General features: G+C 37.4%; 1 protein-coding gene across 2 annotated transcripts in view; it reads left to right on the top strand.

Moving 5' to 3' along the window:
- The first annotated feature begins 700 nt into the window (after positions 1–700).
- Positions 701–26,474, top strand: part of TNFRSF19 (TNF receptor superfamily member 19) — a 62,388-nt gene continuing 36,614 nt past the window's right edge. Inside the window, exons 1-4 of one of the 2 annotated variants that reach the window (XM_069808143.1) lie at positions 701–1,206; positions 13,954–14,041; positions 15,459–15,569; positions 25,617–25,795. In XM_069808143.1, coding sequence (XP_069664244.1) covers positions 13,976–14,041; positions 15,459–15,569; positions 25,617–25,795 — 356 coding nt within the window. In that variant the 5' untranslated portion in view covers positions 701–1,206; positions 13,954–13,975. Of the gene's footprint in view, positions 1,207–5,884; positions 6,062–13,953; positions 14,042–15,458; positions 15,570–25,616; positions 25,796–26,474 lie in introns of those variants that run through there. The other variant, XM_069808144.1, reaches the window with a different exon arrangement.

The following is a 26,474-nucleotide window of genomic DNA, read 5'->3' as shown; positions in this document are numbered from 1 at the left end:
TGTCTGTCAACATACTTTTACCCCCCCAAAAGCCTTGCTCTGCTAACAGTGCCAACGTTAACCACTTCAAATCTACCCGAGCTAAAAAATGCCTTTGCACTAAAAGCTTCTGTGAGTTACTTATGGCAGCTTTACAGCTCATTTACGTAGAGGAATCATGAGCCACAGATGAATCAGGCTCAAATAAAATGATTTGCAAAAGGCCACACAGTAAGTAGCAGGGAGGACGTGAAGCAGGGACTAAGAGCACGCTCTATTGTGCTTGGTTTTGCCAGCGCAAAAACCAATTCCAGTGCACAAAATACACCATTTCCTCCTCTCCAAACCTGAATAAAGAGACAAGCAAAAGTAGTCTTCTGTCATGTATTACAGCTGCCTAGCAAACTGACCTGCATGTCCAACTTCCAAAACTTTATGGAAAATTGTAACTTCCTATTGCAGACAAAATTATAAAGCATCTTTTTAACAAAACCTTACAGCTACCCTATTCTCCCTTCTTGGGAGGAAACTTTCGTGTAATGAAAACTTTGAAGTAAGCCTTGGGATTGTTACAATGGACTAACCTGATTAGAAATCATGCAAACTCTTGTTGCTCTTTAGCTGTATTCCCCCACAGGCTGTATTATAGCTCTCTAACCAGTCCCACAGCATTGAATGATGTCATGGGATCTGCAGCTCAGAGAGATGAAAGGGATAAAGCGGAACCCGCTGGCACTGGGGAAAGCTTCCAACACACAATCCACAACACAGCTTGGGAACTCAAAAGCTACAGATCCAGCCACTCAACTCAAGCATTTCAGAATCGTGTGCATTCTCCCAGCAAAAGAAAGGAAAGGGGGGGCGGGGGGGAGCCAGTGATCGATTTTTAACAAAAGAACTAGAGTACTGAAAGGCAGAATTTAAGACTGCAACTACCTGCTGGAAAAGGAGCTCTTTTTCCTCTCCAAAGCACTGCCTTTGATGTATGGCAACTGATCACTGATCAGATTACAGGCATTTGGTCTCAGTGCTCGTCTGCCTTTGATCTGCATGGTTAATTTTATTTTCCCGGATTTGGAGTTTCGTCTGGGCTTGTGCTGACATACTTTTTTTTTTTTTTTTTTTTTTTTTTTTTTAAGGCGGTAAAGGCATTTAATACAGAAGCTCTGGCAGTGTGAAATTAAGCTGCAGAAAGCCTGGGCACTGGAAAACTTCATCAGATAACAGGTACTGGATTTTGTATTTTTTTTGCAGTTTTGTGTTGCAAGATTTTAAGGAATTATAAAGTTCACATAAACAGTAATACTACACACATCATTGTGTGTTCAATGTTTGAAAGATTATATATAATTTATGCAGCATTTTATTTGCAAGTCAGGCAGAATTATATTGAGAATAGACTATCTAAAATATATGGACAATTGAAAAGTAAAGCAAAATCAAAAGTTTTTCAGTATTTTGGGGGTATATAAGATTTTGGTGTGCACTGCTTGTTCCTACTGTCTATAGTTTTGTAAAGTTATATTTGAATACAAGTATTACATGACTTAGGGAAGTATTTATTTTCTAAGAAAAGACCAACCATATTTCCTACACACTATGTATTCTTTATTTCCTCTCAGTGCATTTATTAAACTGTGACTTCTTCAAGCAACACTTTTAATCCTAATAGTTCCATACTTGAGATGAAAAAAGTCTCCTCTTCCACAAGTTATTAGAACTAAATTTATAAACTTAACAACCTCATATACAAAAGGGAACTGGTGCTATTTCAAGATTGAAGAGATGATAGTTCAACTATACCATATGAAAAGAAATCTTGATAATCAAAGTAACATTTTAACCTGATGGTATAAGTTTCCTTTAAGGCATTTTAATGAAGATATTAAAGAAATCTTATCTAAAGCAAACACCTGGTTTTGCTGAACTTCATGGAAGTTACACTTCTATTTCAGTGAAGCAATTTCCATTGACAGTATTTTGTATTGTGTTCCTCAAATTCACATTTATGAACATATACTGTGTTCAAGAAAATTTAAGACACCTACTCCAGACATTCATTATAAAGGAACAATCATGAAAAGATTTAGGATTATTCACTATACATTTGCAGTTTTGAAGGGCCAGATTTTTGGATGAGTTTGGGCCAAATCCATGAGTGTTCCGTGTCTGCAGCTGGAGCCAGTCTGTTAAAATAAGACTCAAGCTTCTTCTGTAGGTATTTAAATATAATTTAGATTTTCAGAAGAACTTAGAACCCATAATTGGGGCCAGACTTGCAAAGAAGTTCAACATTCCAGACACTGAGCTCTTTGAAAATCTAGTCTTAATGGTGGATAGTGAGTTCTTCTGAAATACTGACTTTAGATGTAAATTCCTAAATATAAATTTAAGTGTATATAAATCTTAAGTACATCTGTTTATCAACAAACTGCAACTAAAAGTCAGCATAACTGATAGCTGTTAAACATTGTTTGAAAAGTATTCTTTAAGAGGTTTATCAGTCCATAGGACCTTCAAGATGTTCATATTTCAGTATGTACCATAGTAACATGCAAACCCAAATTTTAACAGTCTGCTTCCATCTGAATAAGATTAAGTTATTAACACTTCCAGATAAACGTAGTCAGCTTTCATTAGTCAGTCTGCAAACTTTGTGTCTTCTAATTAAAAGTATATTTGTATATATAAATTTTAAATTTACTGAATATCAAGAGATAATATGCCAGACACAGATTAACTAGGCCTGACTTGGTATCATTTAGTTGTCTATACCACCAATTAATTCATATTCTGACTTAACAAGTCAATTACATTGTAACGAAAGTAATTAGCACTGCATGAATAATATGTGTGTAGCTGTCAAGGAAGAATATTTTTTAAGGCATAGCCAAAGCAAAATTTAGTATTTTTCCTTAAATGAAAATGATGTACTATAACATGTTTCTGTAACCTTGAAAAGATGGTTTTATTTATTAATTCTATATTTCACTGATAAGCTTCTCTACCTTTCCAATCTTCTCTTGCTTGTTGCTAGTCTTCTAACATGTATACTTATTTTCTGAGGAAAAATGGTTCTAAACCATACCTCTGTTTGCTGTAACGTAGAAAGAGAAGCAAATTTTAAAAAAATAATGTAAGGATTCTTTTTCCTTAGAAGTCAAAATAGCTATATGAGTCTAATACAATTAAACTATCTCTGTAAGGATCTGACCCATCACACAAATGGGTAAAGTTTTGCACAGAAGTAACACTGGTTAATCAGATAGATTACACTGATGAGTAGGACTTACATATATAAATATTTGCAATATTTAGGCCCTAGAAATGCATTTCAGAAACAAAGATTTTTTTCATTTTGTAAAAAGTCCCTAGGATTTTAGGTAATCTTCCCACATATTTAAACACAGATGGGCGTTAACCCATTTAAACTGAAAAATATCTTTGCTTGTCTGTATGTAAGTGAGACTGAAATGAAAGCACAGTTGGACATATTTAAGTATAGGGGGGAGAGGATTTTCAGCATTTTTTGTTATTTTAAATAGCAGTTCTCTGACAGTTTAGTCTTTCATTGATCTGACTTTTAAAGATTAAACAACAATAATTCTTGGCACTTGTGACTTTGCTTTTACAAAGTGCTGTATAAACATTAATTAATCCTCAGGCTTAAGTCTTCAGGAAGAAAAAGTTCACAATGCTTTTTCAAGCAAATCTGACTAGGAAACTCACAAGTATATAATTTACTTATTAAAATAGCTTGAGCAATTTCTGATTATAAATAGAGCCATTTCCAAACAGTGTGTCTTAGATAACATCATAAACATATTTTAAGGTTTGTAATAGTTAAGACTATCAAAAGACATTGCACAGTTATACTGACATCAGTTTCCAACAGCTGTCATAACAAGAGTAGATCTATCTCACAGTCGACTGGGAGAACTGTGTTAGCATTTGAGATATGGAGATAACAACTTCCTATTGCTGTACAATTTCTGCTTCCACATCAGATATGTCACGCAACTTAGTCTTATCAAAGGGGTCAGCTGAAACTACTTTCCAAATATTTCTTTTCTGCTTTCTCTACTCTACAGTTCACTTCTTCCATTTCCTTAGAAGAAGCATCATGATTTAAAACAAAAGTAACCCTGCAATTTGCAACATCTTTCAATGATGAATGGAATTAACTCATCCATTTTACATTTAGAGGAAATATTTTATGTGCTACAACATGGACTTAAACATTGAAGTTTCAGTGTTACATACTACATGTTGCTCTTACTTCATTGGCATAGTAACTGCCTGTCTGATGAGAAAGTCTTAACGTTTCTTTATACAGTAGCCCTCAGGGTTTAGTGAACACTCTAAGAACTCTGGGATGTTTTAATACACTTGTCTAACTTACTACTTCAAAACAAGTATCTGAAACACACATGATGACTCTACTAAGAAAAACTCACAGAATACATTTCACTGGTGTCTACAGAAAACAGATAACATATGAAACAGTTGTCTGTAAATAGCGAGAGGATGTAGCATGCTTAGTGCTGTGCAGCAGCTGCCATTCACAACAGATGCACCGCCGTTGCACCGTAGCATGCCATTCCTCACTGAAATTCCAGCCTCTTGCAGAGCTCCTTCTGGCAAGGGTCCTGAAGCAAAACTCTTCTTTGAAGGGGCTTTTTAAGATAATTATATGAAAACCCCTGTAAACTCTGAGTTAGTGTTTTTTTTTTTTAATTGAAAACAACTAATTTTGCAGTAACCATGTATCTCTTTGCAGACATCTTGCTGTATTTCAATAAGTGCTACTTGTTTTTATAAAAGTCCGCATGCTTGGCGAACTCCAAAATTTTATCTCTGTGAGAAGCTCCCAAAAATTCTGTTTATTTGAAAATGCTTTACTGCCAAGTATATCCATTGGTTCACTCTCTTCACAACTTAAGTCAGTTCCCGGTGTATCCATACAATTGTGTAGACTGTAGTGGTATCATCAACCTTTTTATTAGAAGTAAAACTAATGACCTGAAATCCCTGCAGTAGCAGTTTTTTCACCAAGGTCTCCAAGATTGGTTTCACCAATGTTGGAGCATCACTAACTTCAGGAAAGCTCCTGATTTATGTCACAGTAAGTAGCAGTAAAGTACACCCATTCTAGAGACCGTGAATACTTTATTCTCTGTGAAGGGCTGGATTTCTGAGCTCCCATCTGGTATTAATACTATGCTTGTAGGTGGGTAGGTAACTTGTTACCTCCAGAATGGAAAAATATTTCAGGTTCAGAGGCAGCAGGAAAATAAAGCTACGGGAGTACTTTGGAAAGGAGAGAATTTTGCAGCGCATTGTCAGAGGGCCCCCATCAAGCTCTGTGGGTGGGACAGGCAGAAAGGACTTTGGTGAGTTACAAGGACTCCTTCTGCACTCACCTTCCCGATGGTGGCAAAGGGTTTTGCCCAGTCCCTTTGACGACCCGGCGCTAGGCAGCCGCGAGCACTCCTACGCCAGGGCTCCGACGGAGGGAGATCGGCAACGCCAAGGCTACGGCCCCCCGAAGCCCAGGCTGCCTCTGGAGACAGCCTGGCAGGATAAACGGGACCCGAGTGCGGAGCCCCAAGCGGGAGGCGGGCAGGCCCCCCTCACAGAAGGCGAGGCGGGAGCAGGGCCCCTCCCTCCCCCTCAGGCGGCGGGCGATAACGGGCGATAACGGCCGCTCCCCGCCGCGGGGCCCGCGCGACGCTGCCGCGAGCCGCCTCGGCCGCGCGGCCCCTCCCTCCCGCCGCCGCCGCTGCCTCCGCTGCCTCCGCGGGCGCGCACCTCCCCGGCACGTGGGCCGGGAGGGTTGCTGATTGGCTGCCTCCGGTCACCTGAGCCCGCCCCCCCCCTCCGGCGAAGGAGGGAGGGGAGCGGCGCGGCGTTGCCGGGGTGACGGGGCGAGCCGGAGCGAGAGGAGGCGAAGGAGGGAGCGGGCGCCGGGCGACCGCTCCTCGGTGGCGGGCGAGTGGCCGGCCGGCCGGCTGGCTGGCTGGCTGGCTCCCCGGCTCCCCGGCTCCCCGCCGGGGCGGCCAGCGAGGCCGCGGCGTGGCAGGTGGGTGCGTGGGAGACGCGGGCGGGCCCAGTCCCCTCAGCCCGGGAGCGTGTCCTGGCTCTCGTCCTCCCACAGAGCGGTGCCCCCCTCGCCCCCTTCGGCGGGCTGGAGGGAGGCTCTGAGGCGAAGGTGCGCGGAGCGGGGCGGCCGGGGGGGAAGCGGGGGAGCCCGCCGCTCCCCGGGGCTCCGCGCAAGTTTCCCCCCGCCACCCCCCGGGGTACCGGCCTGGCTGGGGGCTGACCCCCGAGTGCCGGGCGCCCGCAGCCCCGGTGCATGCCTGGCACCGGCCCGCTCTGCCTTCCCGTTGCGCGTAGGGCCCTGCTGGGTGCGGAGAGAGGGCGGGGGGGGGGAGATGATGGGAACGACCCTCCGCGGAGAGCGGAGGCTGCGGGGGAGGAGGGGGGGAGAGCTCCGCTGGATCCCTTCCTCTCCGAGATGGCTCCAGCTCTGCCGCTCTCTAAGCGGCCCCTCCGCCCCGAGGCGTCCCGCAGTGGGTATGAAGGGCACCGCGCAGTAAAAGAGAGTCGCAGCTGATGCTGGGTTTCGCAGATCTCGACAGCCCTAAAGTACTCCTCCACGCTCCGGAGTGCAGCGAACAAAAAGCCCTTGAAAGCCGGGTTTTCTTGTTCACAGGCTCTTCTGCTGTCTACTGCATAAATAAGTTGCTGTTGGCTTCAAACAGTTTTGGAGCTGGAGTCGAGGGAACAGGAGCTAGTAACTTTTTCTCTGGGCTGGTAAGAGGTTGGAAAGCCACAATTATGGTTCTGTTGAAAAGCCTTTGATTGTTAGACTTCCTTTCCTGATGTTTGTCTCCATTACTCTGGCTTTGGGCTGAAAGCTTTACCTGATACTCATAAAAAATCTTGATACTTAATACCCATTTACCACCTTTATACTTACAACTACTTTAAATGAATGCTTTTATCGAATTAACAAAGGGGTCCAGCAGTGTTTAATATGAGCAAGAGTGGCAAATGGATTCGATCTGTAGGTAGGTTTGTTAACTACTGCATAATCTCTTTCAAGCACACCTTCACCATCACATGTAAAACAAGTTAGGTATATTAACTAGAAGCTTTTTACCACATAAGCAAAGGGTGGTGGCTTTTGTTGTTGGTTTTTTTTTTTTAGAAATAGAAGTAAACTTCTTTATTAGTTCAGTAATAAGAGGCTTAAATTGTCAGTTAAGGAGGCAACAAGTTACTTTTTCTCAGTTTTCACAACTTGCAGTTGCAATCCTAATAAAAGAGAATGCTGAGAATGAAAGTAACTCACGTCTGTGCTTTTGAAGACATTGTATACTATCCAAAACTGCTAAAGGGTGGCTGGACAAATGTAACACATTGGCATTGCATCATTGCAATAGTTACTGTATTAGCCAGCCAAATGCTTTATAATTTACGATTCTTAAAAAATCACTTTGAAAAATAACTATTGGTATACTTTGGTATAAATGAAATATGCATAGAATATTGTCATTCTCATTTTATTGTATTACTTATTCACATATCTACGTACAAATATGTACAAATGCAGCTCTATGCTGAAGTTTCATCTAGCGAACTAGTGTCTCCTAGAAGTTGAGATGAGTGAGATGTATTAAACAGAAGGAGAATTTTTTTTTACCACAGTTTTGATGTTGAAGCACAGATTTGTTCATTGTTTGTCTCATCGGTTCAATGGGATTAGGAGTTCTTGTGTGAATCACAGGTTCTGATCCTCTAAAAAGCTTTAAGTGTAGGAAAAATGTCATCACATTGTACCTTTGTTCTGATATTTTACTATAATTTATAACTAATGAGAGTCTGGATATGTTGAAGAACATGGATGATAAACTATTTTACATAATTCTACCAGCATGGATTTGGAACGTTGTTTGTAAGTAGCAAAACCAGGGATGAATTATCTAGTTCCTTCTCAAGTTTTGCTGATTATACCCTTTCTGAGACACTAGGATATAATGCATTCTGTAAATGATGTATATGATAGTGAAGACACTGTAGAGATGCTTCTTTGGGGTATTAAATTATTATCACCATTATTCCTGTAAAGTCATCCACTTAAGCTAACATAACTCAAAGCATATGGTACTCAGAAGGAGCACAAATATTTCCTGGCTATATTTAAACCTCCTTTCTCTCCTCCCTCAGCCCCTAAAATAGATATAAATGTTCTCTATCACCAGCCATGTTCCAACTTTAATCTGCTGCCTAATTTTTTACAATTTCATATATGGCACCTTCTGAAAGATATGGTTTTATTCACATGATATTTAATGTGATGAATGCTACCTAGCTGACAGTAATTTTTTTACTTTTTTTTCTTTCCACACATGGTCCTTCTCAGAGCAGTCGGAGCAAATGTGGTCAGACAAGACCTCATTTACTTCATAAATGGGAAGAGTACAACGGTTGTGGGCAGGGTGTAAAGGGAAGGTGTTCTAGAAGTATGAGACAGAATAACAATGCGTAGGTCTGTAGTGGAAGTTCTTGTGCCTAACTTGTTCCCTTTGTCTTCATCATTGCAGCAGCCTAAGTACTTTCCCTTCTTTTGTTCCTTGCCCATGGGGCACTGACTCTGCTAAAGCCATCTGCCACTCCTTGTCATTTTATTGCATGCAGTTGACAGCTGCAGGTGGGAAACTGGGTGGTTAGAAGGGAGCTGAGATCCTATTCATTGGATACCAGAGACCTCTGTTGGCAAGATAAGATGATTATATTTTCATCCCTCTTTCTTATCCAGAACTTCTGAGAGTACTCTTTGCCAGTATAGAGAGCATGTTATAGAGAGCATGAAAAGTGGTCGTCAGCTACAGATGTCAAATCAAGTATGGTAAACTTAAAAGATCTAGGAAAGTTAAGTGAATTCAAAGTTGGGACCCTTCACTCCTAAAGTTTCCCTTAGAAAACTCTTCCCTTAGGTGGATGATGTTGACTTCAAAGTTTTGATGCTTACATCTATGAAGAAACCTGCTAGTAGGCCATAATTTAATCATGCTGCCTCAAGTCTTGAGGTGATGTGTGTTTCATGGTGAAGCTTTGTTTTTTTGGAGAGAAGGAAGAAATAGTTTTCTGACAGATTGACTTTGAAATAGAATGATGACTGTTGCTCAGGCAAACAAGGAAATGTAGGAGTAAATTTTGGAGGACAGTGGATTCTAGGACCCTGGAAGTTTGGAAGTTCTTACTTCCACAATACATTTATTACATGTTCCTAATTTATTGTTTGATATTGCCCTCTTTATACGTATGCATAATAGGCCCCACACAACCTTAAAACTATGCAACCGCATTTCTTAATGGGAGTTCTATATCTTGAGTTCTGTACCTTACCAGTGATGATTGCTTTTCCCTGAGTATTTTGGGCAAGCGTGTGACTGTTGCCCTAAAAAAATGCATTTGGAATGATTTACTGACCTCAAAAAACTTGTGTCCACATTCTTCTTTCATTTAATAAAACTGAGGATAACTGAACTCAGCATTGTAAATATCAGTATTTTAACAAGAACAAATAATGTTTAAATGTGTTGAATTTCTATTTAGTCACATATTTTAGAGGCAAAATACTTCTAGTTACATCTTACTTGAATGCATATGAAGTGAATGGCTTGTGTCCAACAGACATTGGTGTAATGCCACTTGATATCAAGAGAGAACAAATTTGCCCAATGGCAACCTGTTATTAAGTGCTGCAGTGTCTGCTTTTTAAGCAGGGCTTTTTGACCAAACTGGAGACAGAAACAGGAAACAAGCAGCTGGCACAGTTAGTCTCCTTCAGGACTTGCTTTCCATACAATGAGTTATTAATGTTCCTTAACTATTTGCATTATTTTTATCAAAATGTTGTCATGAAAAGAAAATGGTTTTTTTTCTTTGTACTTTTAACAATGGGGTTTTTTTATGTACACCAGTTAATTTCTTATGTATTATAGCCAGTATATATTCTTTGGGGTTTTTTTAGTAGGAACTGGGACAATAAGCACAATGATTGCATGATACAATACCACAGGCATTCATACATGTCTACTGAAATGATTTGAATGTGTTTTGGTGCTACTAAACCTACTGAAGTGCACTGAACTTCAAGGCCCATAGACCTGCAACCTTATTTTGGAAGATTTGATGATTATAAATGACAGATTATCTAGAAGATATCTTGTACTATATCATAGACCTAAAGCTACAAGATTGCATTGTACACATATTGATCAGTCAACAAAGAGCTCAGCAAAATGTGTAGATGAGTTGGAAAAGTCCATGATAGTTTGATGCAAGTTCTAAAACACTTGATTTTGGAAATTTACTCTGTGTTTTGGAACTTCTGATGTTTGAAGGTGTTGGATTTGGCAAGAGTGTTATAAAGGCAGTAGATGTTCTTTTAAATAGAAAATATTTCACAGGTGCAATAAAATTTCCACACCTAAGTCAACAAAATGTGGTTTAGTACACCATGCTTCTCCGTGTGCTTTCTATGTTCTATAAGTCTTTGAGGTACATGCTATAACAGATATGGCAACTCCAAAACTGAAATACGAGCTGTCAGCGTGACCAGCAACACTTTTAATACTGCTTGTTATTCTGTAATACCTTCTGTTAAGAACTGGCATTTGTTTTTTAATCCAGTTGTGACTCCAGAATATTACAAACATAAAAATACATCATTAGCTTTGTTTAAATATTGGTTTTAATAAATTGTTTATATGCTAAGTTTTTTACAATATTAAATTTTCAGGTTATTGCATATTGGAAAAAATGTATAGGATGAATATGGCTTCATTACATAAAGCTAATATAGTTTTATTGCAATAATATGGCAAGTACTGAATCTGCTGGACAGTTAATCAGGCTGTTCTTAATTTTTTTTTTTATTTTTCCATACTTCAGGTGACCTGCTCAAAAAAATTATGAACTGTTGAGGTTATGCTACAGTTCCGCATTTTAGGTCATTAGGCTTAATACAGTTCACTAATATTGTTTGTATTGATAATTCTACATGAAACTTGACAGAAAATATACAATTATTATGACATTAAATTTCTTTTTTGATGTCACACACCTGTTTTTAGAGGCAAAAGTAAATCTTTACAATAAAACATACTTTTAACCTTATAAAGAATCCTGTTTTTAAAATTTTGGTAGTATTATGTAGATGGTCATAATTACATTAGAACCGTGCTATGTTTTATTTCTTTAACAATAATATTATTAAGGAATATAATGACTATAAATTCATACAACTTGGAATAATCACTTGACATTCAGTTCTAAGCAATTCAGTTACCTTTACAGCTTTATTTCACTTGCACACTTATGTAAAGTTTTGCCTCCTATAGGAATTAAGAAAGCATATGAAGTATTTAATTTTTTCCACTGAATACCATTTTATGAAATCAAGAAGTCGGTGGGGATTTTTCTCCCAAATCTCTTTTGTTTCAGCATGATTTTTTGAATTCATATTTAATCACTTTGTATTATTTAGCTTTTAGACCTCTAGCTTTATTGTCTTGTCTTCTCTGAATCAAGTGAAGTCAAGTTTGTTTTGCAGGACTGCTTTTCTGTAATATTGTGTAGAGATGTTTATTCTTGGGGTTTTTTTAATCTTCTCATAACATTACCACTCTTGAATTTCTGTAGCATGCCAAACTGTATAAAAATTGAACAGCAGCAAGCTTAAGTCTTTCTTGATACTTTTTTCAAGGTTACTGAGGTGCAAAGTCTCACAATTTGTCTTTTCTCCAATCTCTTTTTACTTAGCAGATCTTCAGTTAGTATTGGGCCAGAAGATATAATGATGTGTGTTTTTATCTATCTTGTTTCTTTCCACACATAGATGAGAAACATTTCTTGAAAATTCTGAGTTCCCTTAACAGCATTTTTACTGTCTCTGTCCGCTGTTTGGTCTTTGCTATTACTAGAAATTGTCTTGTTCTTGCATACTTCTGTTCTTATATACCTAATTCTTTTTGCAGCATTAGCGCTGTCAGCTTCTTATGCCAGCCTTGTGCACTTAAACTCTGAAAATTTGTTGACTCTCCTTTTTCATTTTTCCATTTGTTCTACAGTACTTTTTACATCAAATTGTTGTATTTGGGTCATCCAGAATTCTTTCTGAGATTGCCCATTTCATATTTCTCTGCTTATTTTTTTTTCCTTAGACTTAAAAAAGCAACCTATGTCAAATACTATATCTGTGTGTGTATTACTTGATGGTATGTTGTCTTTTTTTACCCATGTTGACGTGCATATAATCTGATAATTGTCATTGGCCCATAGACCATTACCATCGCTAAGGGAGAAATAACCATAAAAATGTAATCTTGGCTTTCCTGTAGAGCACTGCCTGACAACACCTCTTTGCCTGTTTCATTCTTCCTAACAGACTTTAGCTCTTTTTATACTTCAAAATACAATTTATCTTAAAAGATATCAATAGTGCCACTGAAGTATACTTTCTTTTGGGGTAGAATTTGTTAATTAGGGTATTCATGCAGTAAAATGTGAAATTATGTGTTAGTTATAGTTTATGCTCATTCTGGTTATATATTTTTTAAGTGTATTATGCTTGTTATTATAGTTCCATATTGTAAAGCATTTTGCAACTGTTCTTAATCTTTTTTCTAGACTACTTTCCTTACATTTTGTGTTCCATCCTTTCATTTCTCAGTCTCTTCTACTCTTCAATGAGAAAAATTACTTATTTTGCCTTTTAAAAACTGTGTAATTAAATGTCAGTCCTTAAGCTCTGAAGTAGGGCAGAAATGTTTTAAAACATTATTTTTCACATCTAGCTGAAAGCAATGACATTATATTACTGTCATATAAGGTATGCAAATTAGGATCAAATTCAAATAGCATATTATATAAGATGGATCCATTTATTCTTTTCTTGTTATTGTTGCTATATAGTTTGGATTTCTGAGCAAAAAGTTACACTTGCATTTCCAGGTAACTGACAAAACTGAAAAGCAAGAAATCGGAAATTAACACAAAGATTCAAGTAAACAAAAGGAAAGTAAGCAGAGAAAAAATGTTCTGTTGGCCAAGCACAGTATTCTTAATGATCATGGAGGTGCAGTTCTTTGGTTTAATAATCCCAAAAAGCTAATCCCAAATTAGAACTTAATTTCTCTGATTGTTTCAAATAGTCGTCTCCCCCCCCCCCCTTTTTTTTTGCATAATTTGTTTGTTGCCACTTCTTAAAAAATAACTTTCTTCTTTCTTTCTTCTTTTCTGAGACTATGATAAAAATTGTCTGAGGTAGGATGTGATTCGGTTATGCTGTTTGAAATGTCTTCTATAATAGTCTTTTCCTACCAGATCATAAGCAATCATGTTAGCACATCTTTAGAGGTTAATATCCTTTAGGTAAGCGGTAGAAACAAACCCTGTGTATGCGTCTAGTTCACTGCTGAATGACGTAGAAGAGGTTGTCTTAGCCGCTAGGCAAACCCATTCTGCTCCACACTGCAACACAGAATGAACGTTATCATGATCAGCTATGTCTCAGCTGATATGTGGCATATTTGAGGAAACTGATTTTTGTCTGTTGATCATGTACTTAGCTGGGCATCTAACAAGCAAGGAAGATATGTTAGGGATGTTAGATTTACAAACGTTGACATTCTCTAATCTAGACTGATAGCAGGCTCTTCTTTTGAGAATTAAGTCTATAGAAACTTTGTGTATATTGCCTTGTCTTCTAAAAAAGAACATGATTTTTAAAACATATGTTTGTTGTTTATCTTACAGGAATCCATCTGAAATATTTTAATGGCATTAACAGATACATATTTTGACATGCTGAATGACATGAAGTACTATGGACATATGACTTGCAATTCAAACAACGTTGTGAAATATAGTGATTTTTTTTCTTCTTTTTTTTTTTCCTAGGAGAAAGGTTTAATTGTAAGAAATGGATCCTAAAGGATTACAAGGAGAAGATAAACTGAAGATGCTTATAATTTTACTAGCATATTTGGTAAGTTAAAAATTAGTATTTTTTTTCCCCAGGATGAATGTTGAAAAGATTATATTGGACACAGGAGTGATGTCTGTTGTTTTACACATCACTGCTAACAATAAAAGTCTTAAACACATATGCACAGACAATTACATATGCATTTTATCAATTTAAAAGTGAGCTTTGTCAACTGATTTGTATAATTCCTTGCTACTCCTCACATGGAATTAAAAGAAAATTTACCTTGTGAGCCTCTTCATAGAAGAAGGACTGGACTAGGACAGAAAATACAGTTGAATATAGTGCTATGAAGGTGATGCTGTTTCACTTCAGAGAGATGGCAGGAATTCCAGGCAATTTGCAGTGACCATCTCTTAGTACCATATACTATATACATAGTTTAGGAGTTTGGAGTATTCAATTTATCGACGGAACATAGCATAGCACACAATTATGTTGCCTATTAAGCATACTTCAACTCTGGCTTGCTGAGACAAGCTCTAGAACTAAGGGTAATTAATGCTTCATAGCTAGCAGAAAGGCTTTGGTCTTTCTGAAAAGACTAATACACAAAGTAAGAATTTAGTAGCAATTGTGGAGAGCACTTTCTGTGGTGGAAGCCTGTATGTAGACATTTAATTTAAAATTCTATTGAGGGAGCTCATAGGGTTTGCTAATGTTCCTGGGTAGGATTCTAGTGATTATACTAAGACTTTGCATGGCTGATATTACTCCTTATGGTATTTCTTACAACCTTAGTTTCTGGTTTGGTCAGATAACGTACTTAAATGCCTTTGAAGGCAGAAATTGGATTCTCTCTCATTTGGCCCATTAAATATAAAGTGATAGTGAAATTTAGAATAAATAGTATTCATACAGGTTTGGGGTTTTTTTAAGTTTCCGAAAGGTTTGAGTGACCTTTTAAAATCTCTAAATATTTATGTTTAAAGGAATAGATTTTAGCTTATTCAGTTGTAATAGCATCATTAGAAAAATAAAAGATCACAAATAAATGAAACACGGCAATATAACGTGATGTAACATAGCTTACTGTCATGAAATTTGTAGTTTTAGTAAATGGTCATGTGCATTTCTTGTAATGTTGATTAAGGTGAGGAACTTAAACTCATGTTCAAACAATTAAGCATTTTAACGTTCCACAGGTGCCAAATATCAGGCAGGTCTTCTAAAAATTGTAAAATTATTACAAGTCACTGAGTGCTGAGAATCTTTACAATTCAGGCCACTTATCCATATTTGGAGTTAGATGATTAATTTTCATTGCCAAGTTTAAAGGTTTTGATAATGCAGAAAGTTATTTTTGAAGATAGAAACATGAATTTATTTCTCAGATTTAGAGTTTATATGAATTATATGTTAATCATAGATTAATTATATTTTGGTGAGTTTACTTTTTTTTTTTTTTTTTTTTAAGCTAAGTAGGGTAATTTGTGAGACTGGAGATTGCAGAGAGCAAGAATTTAGGGACCACACTGGAAACTGTATCCTCTGCAAACAGTGTGGACCTGGAATGGAACTCTCAAAGGTAAGCAAATCATGCTTTCTTGATTTCCAGTAAGTACATTTACATATGTGATTAAAATAATAGGTATGTGTACTTAAGTGGAAATATTTTTTTATTGTTTTGGCGTTTGAACCTTTTACAATTTTTCAAGTACGATGTTTTCTGATTCTCTTTATATAAAATGCTCAGTTCAGAAAATGATAATACCATTAATAAAATAGGCAGTGCCATTAGAGGATCTGGGTATTGGCTCTTAAATTGAAATTTTTTTTAAAGGTGGGTTAGTGCTACAAAGGGGGAAAAAGAACTACAGGGAATTAAGACTGAATAACCTCACTGTGTAGAGGAGAGTAGGAAAAATGAATTTCAAACTAGTGTTTGGTACAGATCAATGAAATGGGAGGGCTTGATTTTTACAATGCTGACTTGCAGAATCAGTTCTGGATTTTAGGTGAAATTGCCACTATAGACAATGTTTAAAATTTTGTATACAGCAACTTTTCTTAACAGCATGGTTTATAATAAAATTAAAGGCATAAACACATAAAACCAGAATAGGATTCAAGTGAGAACTGAGATATTTCCTTAGAACAGCTGGGAGATAGGTGATTATTCTGTTGTCACTAGCTCGGTGAAAAAAGTTGGAGCACTTTGTGTTGGGAAGCTAGATTCAAGTGAGGCTCAGTTTCTTTGTTTTACAACTTACTAAAAATGCTATAAACCTAATCCATGTCTTTATGCCGTGTAAAGTAATTGAGAAGGTTGAGGCCAGAAAAATACATGGTAATATGTAGAAAGCACATAAGTCCTTGTTAATATCATGGAGAAGGAAAGATTGTTATCGTGAGTCGTATGTAAATGTTTTTTTTTCTTTTAGAACAACTGCATCTCTTCCAGAAGAAAATCCCTGTAAAAGTTTTGGAATTAGCAGGTTTTTTAGGAGTGCAGAAATGAATCAACAGAGGTGAATGGTGACTGAGGTTATGGACTGGGATTCAGTAGAACTAGAAAGTTAACTTGGCAAAATTCCCAGAAAAATTCCAAGTCTGAATGCAAGTCGTGAGGGGGATCTTAGTTGCTTTCAGCACAGAGAAAGTAGGTGCTGTGTGTGAGCAAGGATAGAGAACAGTGAAGGAAGATAGAGCTGAAACGGGAGGGAGGGAGGGAAGGAGGAAGGGAGAGATATGGTGGGATTCACGAACTCGATCACCGGAGGTGAGAGAGATAACAGAATGAGTTATGGGTCATGGGGAGACTGGATGTTTTGGGGGAGCAGGTGTGTCATGCTAGAGGTGTGAAGATGGTCAGGCAAAAAAGAGAGAATGCAAGCTGGTATCGTGAAGGGTGAGCAGACTTGTCAAAGTCTCATGCGTAAGCACAAGCTCTTTCTTCAGTGTCCAGCTACTATACCTATGTCTTGCCCGTTATTAGAGTGTAAAATTATGGCCCAGACATAACTGTGCAGTCTGATGGATACCTAATAGGTGGGGCCATAAAGCAAGAGAGAAGTAGCTGCCCTGCCCAATGCCTTTGCATATAGAAGGGCAAACTCAGTTTTGTACTCTTACTGATAGTGTAAAAAGGATGATAACGGTAGAATTTAGGGTGTTATTTAGGAGGAGCAAAATCTGATTTTCAGCATTGCTTTTGTAGGCAAGCATGTTATGTAGATCCAAGGGGGAATTTGAAATGTTATTTTTGAAAATCTTTTAACGTGAAACATTACTAACTCTTATGTGTATGTGTGTTTAAACAACAGGGAAAATAAAGCTTTCAGTGTGTGGCTTTGTATTTCTTACTATATTCAGCTCTGAAAAAAAGCAGAAGTTAAGTATTGTGGTTTGTGGGTGGTTTGAAGAGATTTACTGAAATTGAGTGACACATTTTCCCTATCTCTCCACCCCCTGTAGCTAGTGTTCAGTGCATTAACAGATATATTTAGTTTCATGCTTTAGTAAGGATTGCTTTCTATGTTAGGCAGTATTAGTTAAGGTTTAGTCATACAAACAATGCTGTTGAAGTAGGGATTTGAAGGTGACTAACAGTATGGATGTGGTTTTGCTTAGATGTTTTGGTTTTTTCAGATTGGCCTTAAATTTGAGGACCGAAAGGTTCTGGGGGGTGTTTTAATTTATGAAGGTGCTTGTAAATATGGCCCTTTATAACAGTGGTCCTAGTAAAGCAGTATTACGTGCACTGATGTAGCATACTTATCGAGTTGGCAAATAAAAACCAAAAGCATAAAACCTAATGCCATCAGTAATTACACTATCAATTTAATAAAGAAATCCTAAACTAAAATAGGAATGTTAGAGTTTGCAACAGTACACTATCCAAGTTATGTTTTTACTTTAACTATTTTTGTTTACAATCTAATGGTCCTGATTCTTAGAAGTAGTTTTTCTGAAAATATGAATGGTTAATTAATTTCAATGTGTAAGCAATTACTTCTCCCAGACATGAATAGGCTTTCAAATATGATTTTTTGCTACTACACTAGAACTGAAATGACTAAACAGATTTTTCTCAAACCTAAGTGTGAGTGGAAGCATAATTTCCTTTATAAATAGAGGTACAATTTTCTGTGAATCATAGTGAAGGATGTGATGCTGTGGCAATTACTGAAATGCAGTTGAAAGTAGTCTTGCTGAACTACAGCTTGAAGCAACAAAGTATGTTAAGTCAAAGGTCAGAACACAAAGGGAAAAGGGATTTAATGATATACTTGAAGTAATTTGCAGTACAGGGGGAGTTTTGTTTGCTTGGATTTTTTTGCATGCGAGAAAGCAATGATGTAATTATCCTGTAGTTGAATAACAGTTTCTTAATAACAAATAACGTGTCTGTTTTCCTATCAAATATTTAGTGCTCATGGATAAAACTAGATATACTGCTGGATGCGTGAGCCTGACTGTAAGACTGTCTAAGTATATAGTAAAATACAATGTTATCAGTGAGTTTTTTGGTTTGGTTCCTCCTCAGAGTGTTTTAGGCAACAGACTGACAGGTTTCTTTTTTATATAAGTAACAAAAAAACTCAGTCTATATTGTTCAATACAAAACACCAGCTATTGTGTCACGCAGCAGTGGATTGTGTGAATGGTTGATATAAACATATGTCCTTATTTCCTTCCCTCGAAACTCAGTCCAGGTAGAACTTCTGCTGCTCAGTAAGCTGAAACAGACAGGTCCAATGTCAAGGACTGTAGAGCCCTCACTTCACTCTTATTTATGAGAAACTACTTGATCTTAGTTACAATCTAAATCTGTAGATTTCTTTCTTGTTATTACTGACTATACAAAAATAGGAACTGTGTTTGTTTCAAAAGCCAAGTAGAGTTAGTAGGCTAAACACTAAGGAAAACTGGAGTTCTCAAGATAAAAACTAGGATAAATACAGTGGTACAGATGGGTAATATGACTTAAATACATTGCCACTGAATTGATCAGCAACCAGTTTAGAGCATAAGTACACTTGTGCATGGACTTTCTTCCTTTTGCCTTTGTTAAACTGAGTACATGATGCTATAGAAATCAAAACTAATATGTTGTTACCTAATTGTGATAATCTGTGTGTGGTTTTTGTTTTTTGGGTTTTTTTTACACTTCAGTGGGATTTTTATTGTGGATTTATAAAACCCAGTTAAGTCAACAGTCATTAGTTGTCCCTACACTTAAGGGAAGACACAGTGACACCTGAAGATCAGACTTAAGAATCTTAACACAGGCTGCACAGGTGACTTAAGGCATGGTTAAAGCCTAATCAAATCAGGTCCTGTGTGACAGTCCAGTCTGTTCCCATGTCACCAGATACACTCAGATATGCCACAGGCTTGCATCAACTGTGGATAAATGTGCAGGACAAAATACCACCTGTAGGGAGTGGGTGTATATATACATATAAATATATGTATATGTACATGTGTATATATACTTATTTCTACAACTACTAACTTGAGTTATTTATATGACCTTTGTTGCTATATTATGTGAGCATTTCATAATACCTTTCCAAGTTAGGGAAATGCTGTTGCCTTTTCTTAGTTTATACATGAGACACTAGCACAGAAATCAACGTGCCCATGGTGATGCAGGAAGTTTTTGTTGGAACAGAGTAGACAGAGACCACGGAGTAGAACAAGAGGGTGGAGGGTCTTTCTTCAACAAGGCGCCGCATGGACAAGACAAGGGGCAACAGGTACAAGTTGTACCAGGAGAGAGGTTTTATCTCTATATAAGGAATAAATTTTTTACAGTGAAAACAGTCATTCACTGGAACAACCTCCCCAGGAAAGTGGTAGAGTCCCATCACTGGAGGTTTTTAGTATGCAATTGGACAGGATGCTAGATCATCTCATCTTGGCTCTCTGTCCCTTCTTTCAAGGTTCCTTCTGACCTGGGCTGTTCTATGATTCTATGATGAGTGTTTAATTTTAGTTGCAAACTAGGGCTCAATCTGTTGGATTGACCTTCCTGTCTGCATAGATAAGCAACTTCAGATACCCTTTATAGCATGAAACAAAAAAACCAACAAAAAGTCCCAGCCTTATTTCATGTAACTAGTTCCAAATCTAGACTATTCTTCTCAGCTTTTGCTGTCACAGTTTAGTGGGGCTCTTTTTCAAGAATGTTTTTGAAGTAATTCTTTCTTCCTAAAATAAGAAAAAAACAGTACACCCTCAACTTTTCCTTTCTGATTCCCTATCAACTGTTCTAACAGCAGCTGCAGATGTTGCATTAACTTAGAACTAAAATCCATTGATCACTTCTGTAGATTGTATTTTTTATAAAGTACGTTTAACATACTGCCATCATAAGAAAGCCAGCTTTGTTATTGCATCAACTGTTTAACATTGATGGGGAAGGGAGTCAAAGCTGCTTCTTCTGTTTGTTTGCTTCTGTTTGTTCATTTAAAAAAAAAAATCTATATAACCTTTTCTTCTGATAAACATAAGTCCTTGATAATGTTTGTGAAGCCTTTGAACCACTGAAATAGCTTGCTTTTGAGTGTGTGAGGTTTTTGTTTGGGGTTGGTTTTTGTGTGTTTTGGGTTGGTTTTGTTTTGTTGGGTGTTTTTGTTGGTTATTTTTGTCAACAGATCACATCTGAGGTTGTAGTTCAGAAACACTGAAATGACAGTTCTGGCAATAGTAAGTTCTTCCCACGGTGCCCTACCTGTGCAGTTACACTGACACAGATTTTTAGGGTGTACTATGGAACAGATCACTGAACTGATCACTTTTAACCTGGATCAGTCCCATGGTCAGATTTACAGCTCAGCCTCATAATCAGTTGTATCAGTACAGTTGAGGACAATGTATGATAAGGAAGAAAAAGCAGAGTTGAAAGGGAGAGAGTGCCTTAACCCAGCATTGCCACCAAATGCACGATGATGATAATGTCACCAAGAGACTGCTGCTGTACAGAGAGCCTGTGGTACAGAGGCAGCTTGATGGTTGCTAAGGCAGGGCTACATATCGTAGGTTGCTTCCTTGCACCAGGTGTATGATGAAGGGAAAGGAGACCTGCATCTTGGCTCAGAAAAGGAATTGTGAATTAAACAGGAAGGTACTGTTTGAAGCTACTCCTGAACGTAACAGTCCTTATACAGAACATGAAAGGTGGTAAGCTGTGTCTGACAAGTCCCAGTAAAGTTATTGAGAGCAGCTGCTACCATGTTTAGCAGTCACTCTGTAACTTCTCAAAGCAAGAGAGCTGCTTGTGAGGAAGCCTGCCATATCTCAGCTCAGGAGAGGCTAACACATGTTTCTGGGTCAGTGTCCTGGAAGCTGGAGCAGCTGCATGTCGGCATGTCAAATCTTACTCACTGAGCATGAAACTCTTCTGACACTAACTTTGCCCTTTGCCACAGCAGCTAAATCTGACAGGTTTGCAGCCCACTGTTGCAGCCTGTCCTGCTCAGAAACTTCCACTGATAGATAAGGCTGATTATTGGATTCTAGATGAGGCTGATCCACAGCCTAAGGGACCTCTGGAAGCTAAAACTGTGTGCTATTTAACAAGGCCACATACTCAAAGGTGTTACTAAAAACTTCATTTTCCAGCACCAGTGTAGTGCTGCAACCTGTTATGTGACCTGACATCAATTAAAAGTGTCTTAATGACTGGAAGGCTTTTTCTTGAGAATACCCAAATTTTCTTGTAATCATTGTGGCCTAAGTGGAACTTCTTTGTTCTGTACTGTCTAGGGACTTACATAGGTTGTGGATAATCAGTGGAACTAGAAACAAATTCTAAAATGTGCTTGCAGATTACGATCTTAATAATGCCTGACAGCATTTTTTTAAATGAAATTTGAGGTTATTTTAATTGAAAGAATGTTTAAAATCTAATTTACTGTTCATTTACTTTCTGTGTTGCATTCAATTTTTAGGGAAAGAGCATACTACTTAACTCCATTACCCTTTATAGTCTGCTATACTTTTGGTTGTTCTGTCTGAATCAGTGTTTGGATAGGATATACTGAAAGAAAATGTTAACACTGCCAAGGTAGTACTTTAAGAGGTGTCTGTATTATTTTATGCTTTTAATATTTTTAGCTTGATACTAAGTTATGAGTTCAGTTAACTAGTTTGCAACAGATTCCTAGGTGGCCTTGACCAGTCATCTCACTTGATACCTTAATAAAATCTACTTCTGAACAAAATTGTTCTGGGGATACATGCATTAAAGGTAATGAGATGTCAAAATACTGTGATAGTGAAAGCTGTATAAATATCCAGGAAATAGAAGTGCATTTGAATTTTGAGGATTATTTAAACTTAGTTTTAATGCAGTTTTCTAAATTAGTGTTTAGGTTTTCATGGCTTCTATTGCATATCATTTGAGAGAGAAAATTTCATTAATGTTACCTTGTACCATTGATGGTAGCATTGAAAAGTGAAGTGGAAAGGGAAGAGTGGGCTACGTGTTCTTCACAGTATACTTCACAATAGGAGAAATAAATACAGTGTATATTTACGTGCTCTTTTTTTTTTCCTGGCACAAAACTAAAAAAAAATGTTTTCTTTAAATCCAGCTAATTGAGGTTACAAGTTTAATTTCTCTTTTCTGCAGTCCTGAGGTGAACTGCCACAGGAGATGAGCCCTTTTTTAAAAATATGAGTGGGAGGATCGAAGGCATGAGGGGAGTTGGGAGCTATTCAAATCTCATCAGCCATATAACTTGACAACTTCTCAAATAGAGCACTAAGAAAACCAGTGCACATCAGTTTTGCACATGTACTGATAAAAGATGAACAGTCAATTGTTTGTATCTTTGCTGGACTGCTAAATTATAAAGTCCAAGATTTCAAAGGGTTTAAATCCATCGTCTAAATCATATTCTTCAGTTTGGGGAATGTGGTTAATTATGAGTGCAGATCTGTTTGAAGTTCTGCCTGGTTTACAAGCTTAAATATTTATTTGCACCTGCCAGGCAGTTAACTACCTCAAATATTATGTGAACATTAAAAACACATACATAAAGTTGTAGTTGTTATGGATTGTATCTGCAGAATTCCTGGCAAGGACTTAGAAAGCATCTTTGAAAATACTGGAGACTGTAAATTCCTTGGGCAGAAGATTTCTTTATTTTGCATCCACCACTTTTATAGCTTTAAAGTAAACAATTCCATGTTACAAAGGACCACTAAGATGTGTCTATACATCCAACTATAGCAAAGCAGATCTGATAGAGCTAGAAACAACTTATTCAAGTTTTGGTAGTTTGGGCCAGTGAGTTGAAGGCATTTAATTCTAACTTTATTTCCTGGTGTTTGCTTGGTTTTGATCAGAAACTTCAAAGGTAGTCTGGAAAAGAAAACTTATAATTAAGTTAATTTAAGCCTTATATTTGAAAGTTTACTAGGACTTGGGAGGGACTGATTCCGAGTGATTTATCAAAACATCCGTATATACATGGTTTGACTGAGCTATATAAGATATCCTATAATGCTACTATTTGGATGATCTAAATAGGGTAAAGAGTAGGTGTTTGGAAAGATTGTGTTAAGTAATAATGAGAGTCAATGAAAAAGTTTATTTAGACTTAGGAAGAGCAAAATCTAACAGAAGTTAATCTGGTTCCAGTCCCTGGTGGTAATCATGTAGCTTTGTCTTACAATTGCATAAATTAAATTGTGTGTAAACTGCACACAGTAAGATATTTTTAGGTGACACAAAATAGAACTGCTAGAAACTCCATTGCTTTGGCATTGATTCCTAGCAGAAACTGGTAGGTTTGAAATAAAATGGTAGAAAATGTTCTATGGCTGAAGTAAATTTAAAAAAAAAAAATTGAAATATTTTTATCACCTTTTGCCTACCAACTTTATTAGGGTCAGTGTCTCAGAGGAGGAACGTGCTGTGCAGTGTATGAAACTGTAGTTTGCTGCTTGTTTTGTTACGAACTGCAATAATTTGTCTGTCTGCTCCTTGATCTGAATAATAGTCAATAGTAAGAAACTACATTTCAGCTAAAAAACAAATCAAAACAAAAATTCAAACATTTTTTAAATTCCTGGGTCTAGAGACAGAGGAAGATGACTAGTTTTAGTGTTCATTTGTAACTGCTTTCTTAGAATCGTTAATTTTCTGTGTACTTAAGTGCTTGTTCATCAGAGGACAGTAAAGATATTCTTAACAAATGAAAATTGAAAATTCTTAGAATGTCCAGTAAAATGCATCTGAAGTTGCTTATTTTTACTTCATCATTGCAAGTTAGAGGCACTATAAAATACATATTGGCCAACTACATCACATAGCTTGTTCCGTAGATGCTTTCTCAATGCAAAACGCTGGAGAATCCTGAGCACATTTGTAAGGTTCAAAGCTTTTTACTGCAGCAGATTTGCTTAGGTGGGTGACTTTGGAAGAAGTTATTTATATGCATCAAACATGCATGTGTTGTGGAGGAAACTGGTGGTAACCTTCTCTTAAGTTGCCCCAGTTGGAGATTTCCTGCACTTTTCCCACTGGGAAGACGCTCTATTCTTCCACTGAGACCACATACTGGAGAAGGAGGTCCCTACGTTGTGCCTTTCCCACTTACTCCCTTCCCAATAACTCCTTTCCAGCAATTTGTTGTATTCCTCGTGCCATTTTGTGGTGTGTCACTAATGCATCAAATCTAACTCCAAAGTACTGCAAAAAAAAAAAAAAGGATATTCAGATGAGAAAAGGGAATAGCAACTCTTAGTAACTTGGTAACTCTAAGAAATAGTGACACAAAAATGAAATAGATTGATAGTTCTTAATAATCAATTTAGAATTCAGTCCCCAAACTATTACATGTTGTTGAGTGAAGTGTTTCTCTTTGCAGCCTGTCAGTTGTATTAGGTGTCCTTTTGCAAATGAATGGAAATAATTTCTTTAAACAGCCAAATTTGGGATAAATAACCAACCATAACAATATTGCTTGTATAGTAAAATATCATGCCTCCCTGTGACCTGCAGAGCTATTAAACTTTTCCAACAGTTTAAGAACTGTTAGAACTGGAGCGGATTGAGTTTCTGAAATTCTTAGTGGCTAAGCAACGTTTCATGCCTAGCTAATGGTCATTAACCAGCTCTGGTTTATTTGGTAACAGAAATTCTAAGCCTTTGAAGATCAGTGCACTCTCTTCGGCAATTAACTTTGTTCACCTTAGCTATGAACCTTAATATCAAAGTGCTGCTTTGCTGTTTTTGTAACTGAGTAAGTGCCTTTATACTTCACTTGTCCCAGTTTCTGCACTTTCACATGACTGACCTAATTAAAAAACGGACAGCTCAATAATTCTACCATAAGCTAGTAATAATGAAACTGTGGGAGTCCTTGAAGCCCTTTATCATTCAAATACACAGTGGTTTCATGAATAAAGTGGATGACTAAGTATTACTTATAGAAGTAAGAGAGATTATTAGCAGTGGAAGACACATTTGAACTTGCTGAAAGGATGGCTTTTGTCTCTAAAAAGACCTACTCTCAGTAATAATTACACTAGGTCTTCATTTTATCCCAGCATTCTCTTCTTGTTCATGCTTTCAGTGACTGAATAGCTTGCTATTGCTTGTTAATCCCTACAGGAATGCGGCTTTGGATATGGGGAGGATGCACAGTGCATGACATGCAGGCCAAACAGATTCAAGGAAGACTGGGGCTTTCAGAAGTGCAAGCCTTGTCTGGATTGTGCATTAGTTAACCGGTTTCAGAAGGCCAACTGTTCTGCCACCAGCAATGCACTCTGTGGAGACTGTTTACCAGGGTAAGTCCATTTCTGAAGATGAGAGTTGAACAAATTCAAATCTAATTTGCATTAACGTTTGCTTGTTCATGTTTTCTGGATAAATGTTTGTATCCTTTATGTATGTATGAAGGTCCTAAGTTCTAATCTTGGCCTTGCCAATAACTTACTGTATGATCTGAGCACATAATTAAGACTGCAATTGTGAAATTATCTCATCTATAAAAATGGTTTGGTAATTGCCTACCTGATCTATGAAAGTATTGTCTATGCAGTGCCTGAGCAAAATACTTTAAAATAGTCAGTGTTACTGGTGACTTACTTCATTGTTATAAAGAATTAAACATTTGGAAACATGTACAGTTACCTTCTTGAAGACTGGTCGCGTTATTTGCTTGCTTTTTTTCACCTCCTTAGGTCAATGCCTAATAATTCTCAAACATCTATTTTTAGGTCAAAAGTAGTGGCTGTGGTTTATGCTCCTGAATTTCCTTCATCATGTTGGTGAATTCATGGAGCACGATCCCGGCTGAGAATCATAAATGGGTCTGAAAGAATTGTTTTGGAACAACCTGTAACAGCATGGAGACTCACTGAAACTGCTGTTATAAATCAAGACCTGTGCTTAGTTTGTTGTCCAGTCATCCCAGATATCTGTTGCTAATCTTCTCTGTTTGTAGTATTAAGATCTCCAAAAGGC

This window comes from Haliaeetus albicilla, chromosome 20, assembly GCF_947461875.1.
Source record: "Haliaeetus albicilla chromosome 20, bHalAlb1.1, whole genome shotgun sequence".
NCBI lineage: Eukaryota > Metazoa > Chordata > Aves > Accipitriformes > Accipitridae > Haliaeetus > Haliaeetus albicilla.
Note: the sequence above shows the minus strand (reverse complement) of the source record. Positions and strands in the feature narration are given on the sequence as shown.